At 35.0% G+C, this 6,000-nt stretch overlaps 1 protein-coding gene across 2 annotated transcripts in view; it reads left to right on the forward strand.

The window, feature by feature from the left end:
- LOC109066930 (ephrin-A5b) overlaps positions 1 to 5,624 on the forward strand; it is a 111,821-nt gene extending 106,197 nt beyond the window's left edge. For both annotated transcript variants that reach the window (XM_042761563.1, XM_042761562.1), the window contains one exon: positions 4,896 to 5,624. In XM_042761563.1, coding sequence (XP_042617497.1) covers positions 4,896 to 5,020 — 125 coding nt within the window. In that variant the 3' untranslated portion in view covers positions 5,021 to 5,624. The remainder of the gene's footprint in view (positions 1 to 4,895) is intronic.
- Positions 5,625 to 6,000: the final 376 nt, after the last annotated feature.

Genomic DNA, 6,000 nt, shown 5'->3' on the forward strand with positions numbered 1-6,000 from the left:
TCTGTGCATGTGTACCTTGATTTGAGTTTCGCCTGCGGCTTTTCTGACACTTCAAACCACAAAGACTGTTTTATTTATGCATGAGGTACACATCGTATTAATAATGCATTCTCTTGTAATAGCTGAGGGCTGTCTGTCAACATCTCCACACAGTGTGCACAAGCAATTAAGCGACGAGAAATTAGCCATGTGACCTTTCAGCGAGCCAAAAGCTTCAGTCAGTCAGTGTCTATCGTGGCTTCCAGCTGAAATGCATGGATTATATTTACACACTGTATCAATATATGCATGCACATCGACTGCGGGAAGAATTAAGATCCAAAGCTTGGATATGCACGATGGTTTTGTGCCAAATTAGCAGTGTCACATGGGACGATGCCAAGCTTGTTTTGGCTTCTCCCTGATGAAACCCATTACATCCGAACACATGGCACTTACTAACATATGCACGACTCCCGGCTCGTAATATTTATTGCCATTTCTGTCACGCTAGCTTTGACTTTCATGGTGTCATGATCAAACATTGGAGCTGCATTCAAATTCAAGATGTCCTGAAGTAGACCAAGGGAGAAGTCAAACTGTAAATTGGTGTAGAGCCCACTGTGTCACGAAATGACCGTCTGACCGTGTCCAACCACAGACTGCTTTGGTTTTATGTGGTGATCAATGGCGAATCCGTCCACAAGCGCATTGCCTATGAGTTCAGTCATAAAAATGCGAAATGTCACGGAAATGTGTCAAAATTTAGATAAAAAGAAAGTATGTAGTATGTGTAATAAAATTGCGATATCGACTAGCGTATTAAAGCGCAAAAAGACTGCGAGTCTGAGTCACTCCGTCACCATTTCATTTGAGAAAATTCATCAAATACACACAGAAACTCAAAAGTTTTCACTACAACCCACCAAAATTACTCTGGTTAAACGTTTGGTTAAATTTGAAGAAATTATGAGAGAAACCTATTGTACAATAGAATGTATGTCTCAAAATAGTAATGATAATAACAATAATTAATGATAGTTTATTAAAGCATTATTTTATTAAGGAATATCACAATTTTTTCATGCACATTTAATTTAAACTATAAACCTTTTGCAGCACTTTGTTTGCTAAAAAAAAGAAGAAAAAATGTATTGTTGAAATTTCATTTGAATGCATTTTAAATATTAAATTGTTAAAGTTGTATGCATTAATTATAATACCTTTGTTTTTGATAATACATTTTAAATCTTATAACAGAACAATTAAGAACAGAAAACTGAATTTCTGGAAAAAATAAACATTTTATTATTATTTTTTACCATTTTAATAAATTATAAAAATTTTATGAATTCAATTCATTAGACAAGCTTTTTCATTATTTAAACTAAATTAAATTGTTTTCCAAAAAAAGGATTTGTTCAAATTTTCTATTTTACATTTTCAAATCTTTAAGAAATGAACTGTATTGCTAACATTTTATTATTTGATTAAATACCATGATGATAACAATTTTTTATGACAAATTTGTTAAATCATAAAGTATGAAATAAATCATAAGAATGAAATTAAATCATACAGAATGAATCAGAATAATTTAAAACAACAGAATTTCTGTAGAAAAAATAAACATTAAATTATTGTTGTTACAATTTTAATCAATTATTAAAGTTTTATGAATTCAATTGACTAGACATGCTCTTTGATTATATATAGACATTCTAAAAAACTATAAGTAACTTAATTGCAACTACGTCAGCTAACTCTTATTAAAGTAATAGTAGACTTTCAGGTTGGGTTTATTGTTAGGGTTAGCAGAATAAGTTGTTGGAAATGTTCTTGCAAAGTGAGCTATCAAAATAAAGTGTTAACATTTCACAGGCTCAGAAAACCAAGTGTAGAGCCAGTTTCAGTTCGGTGGGCGATTGGTGGTGAAAAGCTGTTAAAAGCGCATGCTTATATCAATTAACACCGCAGATAGTGTCAGTGTAGTTGAGCACAGTATTGTTTTCTCGTGCATTTTCACCTTGCCAACACACACCCACCCAGGCCTGAGTTCCTGGCATGATGGAGGCATTGATTTATTAGTCCAGATCCCCACTGAGAGGCTGGAGGTGTCTGTCTGCCCGCCTGAATGAGCCAGCAAACTGCTCTGTCCTCCCAACTATATTTATCTGTCTCTTTTAGCGACACACCTGTCCGTTTCCCCCGCTGAGAGACACTGTGCTTTCCAAAGCCATATCACGCTCACGGATGATAACCGCAGTCTGTGTGTCTGCATCAGTAAACCAGCAGAAATGCACTGAGACTCCGTTATTACTGAGGATTCTGACAACAGGAGTCTGGCTTATTACAGTTTAGACTGCAAATGGACATGCACTAGTGCATTTTTTTGGTATTATTCAGATATTACTTCATGTTTTAGTAATATTCTGAATTAGTTTTTATTTTTATGTTTTCATTTTAAAGGTCAAAGTTTTAGTAATTTTGTTGTGTTTTTGTTATTTTTATTTCAGCTTTAGTTATTTTAGTACATCTACTTATTCTAAATGAAAATGAGAAATGTTGCCTTGGCAACTAGCTCAAATAATAATATATAGATATATATATATTATATATATATATATATATATATATATATATATATATATATATATTATATATATATATACAGTATACACACACTACCAGTCAAAAGTTTTTGAACAGTAAGATTTTTAATGTTTCTGAAAGAAGTCTCTTCTGCTCACCAAGCCTGCATTTATTTGAACAGTAATACAGTAAAATCAGTAAAATTGTGAAATATTTTTACTATTTAAAATAGCTGTTTTCTGTGTGAATATATTGTAAAATGTAATTTATTTCTGTGATCAAAGCTGAATTTTCAGCATCATTACTCCAGTCTTCAGCAAAAGGGTCTGGCTGCAGACTTGCAATTGCACTCTCAGACTTGCATTCTCAGACTTGCACTCTCAGACACTTGCACTTCCGGTAGTGACATCACTTGCAGTCTTTATTTTATATTTTGTTCTATTTATTTATTCTTTTTTGTTTGAATCTCTCAACATTTTACAACAGCAGCCAGGTGGTGAAGACAAGAAAAAAGAAACTAAATTACGAAGTCACTTGCAATCGTCACTTGCACTCTCAGCTACCTGCGACGTCACTTGCAATCAACAGAAATCGTGCATGTTGCCAATGGAGACAAGACGCTGTGGTGATTGAATGATTAAAACTAAATTAGTACTGTAACGTACAGGGGTAATGCAAGAAAAAAAACAAGATCCGCAAATCCACGGCCACAAAACAGCAGAATATGAATGTAATGCGCAAAGTCTCTCATTGAGCGTTTTCCTCCCGTAAAAAACATAAACACTTAATATGGCTTAATGTATTAAGATGCTATTCAAATATCAAATTCAATATAGTTTATTAATATAATGAATAATGTACAAAACATGGCAAAACATGCACAAAAACATGGCATAATGTGGCATAATAATAGACTAAGATGATAAAGAAGAAACTCAATATGCTCCTCTTCATTATTAAAATATATGTACAGGCAATCAGGTGAGCCCAGAATAAATGCAACATGCAAAGTTTCGCGTTAAGCGTTTTTCCATATAGAATAACTGTCTACAGCTCTTTTATTTCATTGTCTTTGTCCATTAAGCTACATTATGTGTTTTATTTATAATGATTTTCTACGGGAGGAAATGAAACGCTTAATGAGAGACTTTGTGCATTGCGTTCATATTCTGCTGTTTTGTGGCTGCGGATTTGTGGGTCTTGTCTTTTTAAATTAGTTTTAATCGTTCAATCACCACAGCGTCTTGTCTCCATTGGCAACACACACGATTTGTGTCGATTGCAAGTGACGTCGCAGGTAGCTGAGAGTGCAAGTGATGATTGCAAGTGACTTCGTAATTTAGTTTCTTTTTTCTTGTCTTCACCACCTGGCTACTGTTGTAAAATGTTGAGAGATTCAAACAAAAAGTAATCAATAAATAGAACAAAATAAAAAAGACTGTCACTACCGGAAGTGCAAGTGTCTGAGAGTGCAAGTCTGAGAATGCAAGTCTGAGAGTGCAAGTGCAAGTCTGCAGCCAGACCCTTCTCGTCTTCAGTGTCACATGAGCTTCAGAAATCATTTTTCTCGGGTTTCTTTAAAGAATATAAAGTTCAGAAGAACAGCATTTATCTGAAATCGAAATCTACTGTAACATTATAAATGTAAATGAATTTAAAGCATCCTTGCTAAATAAAAGTATTTATTTCTATAACCCCCCCCCCCCAAAAAAAAAAATACTCCATTGTTTTAAATATTAATAATACTAATAAAATATGTTTGTTGAGCAGCAGATCATCATATTAGAATGATTTCTGAAGATCATGTGACACTGAAGACTGGAGTAATGATGATGAAAATACAGCTGCGCATCACAGAAATAAATTACAGTTTAACACATAGTCACTATTCACATAGAAAAAAGTAATTTGAAATAGTAAAAATATTTACAATATTACTGCTTTTGCTGTATTTCAGATCAAATAAATGCAGGCTTTATGAACAGAAGAGTAGTCTTTAAAAAAACATAAAAACTAGTTCAAAAACTAGTTTATTTTAACTAATGATCTTTTTTATAGTTTTAGTGAACTAAAACTAGTGCACCGATCCTCTTACCTTTTAGTCCTTTAACATATTTAAAATTAAACCATTAAAATGCGTAACATAGTAATGAAAAAAATATGTTATTTAAAGGTGATGTGTGTATTTTTTTTTTTTTTTTGGGATGTGTAATATATATATATATATATATATATATATATATATATATATGTATATATGTATATATATTCTTCAATGAACTATACAGAAGTTGATCACATTTTTTGGGTCTCCTCGTTTCCAGACGACACCAGTCACGAGGCTGAACCGTCCCGGAGCGACGTGTCGACTTCAGGCCTGCGGCACCAAACGTCTCGCCCCCTGCTGGCCCTGCTGCTGCTCTGCATCTCTGTGTTCTTCACCTTATAGCCCCTCAAGCAGCCCTCGGGAAACTCGGCTCGTCCCGGTGCCGTGGAGGGCTTGAGATTCACCAGGAACACTTCTGCTGCGCTTTTGTTTTGTTTTCCAATATTTAAGTGGTCCTTCGCCGTATTCGATTAAGAAAAGTCTGCACAAAGGAGAAATGCAGATCATCTGTTTAACCAACCGACCAATCAACTGCGGCGGCCGGTCGCTGCGGATTGGCTGCCGGGAGGAAGGGGGCGGAGTCTCAGCTTTGATTTGGGTCCATTGGGAGCGAGTCGCTCTTTTGTGGGTAATTAGAACACGTGTTAAGAAACGCCGGAGGCTCTGTGAGAATTGGAGGTTTATAGGTGGGTGTCACATAGATAGACATAAACAACCCGAGTTCATAAATATACACACACACACAAAGACTCTTGCCTTTCGTCCTTCGTCTGCCTTCCCCTAACAAATTGCAGAATTCATCAGAAGAAACGGTCTCGCCGCAGGATCTTTCCCAGTCGAAGGAAGACGTTGGTTAGAATGAATTTGGATTTGATTCTCTACTGCAATTTGAGGGACTTGTCTTAGTAGACCACACCACTAAAAACAATGATTTTGTATTTTGTAAGATAAACTTAACTGCAACATAAATATCTATATTTTTCCTATGACCTTTTATCAATTGATATGAGACATCAACATTAACGGATCATGGAAATTCTTTTCTTGTCATAACTGTGTGTCCGACTCTATTAGGAACCAAATATGGAAAGGGGCTCTGCATGATGTTTTCCCCTTTTACTTGGGTGAAAGTAAAAGTAATCGTTTGTTTGAATAGGCCTTATACTGTACACTATACTAATATCTCCTGGAAGTGCTTCGAATTCAGCGTTTCCATCGGGGGAATAAAGTCTAGTTTCATTTGTTGATTTCATTAATGCATCTGTTTGTTCTGTAGCTGTTAATTGGTGCAGTTCTGACTCGTTTAATATGCTGATGCTACA

Source organism: Cyprinus carpio, chromosome A8, assembly GCF_018340385.1.
Source record: "Cyprinus carpio isolate SPL01 chromosome A8, ASM1834038v1, whole genome shotgun sequence".
Lineage (NCBI taxonomy): Eukaryota > Metazoa > Chordata > Actinopteri > Cypriniformes > Cyprinidae > Cyprinus > Cyprinus carpio.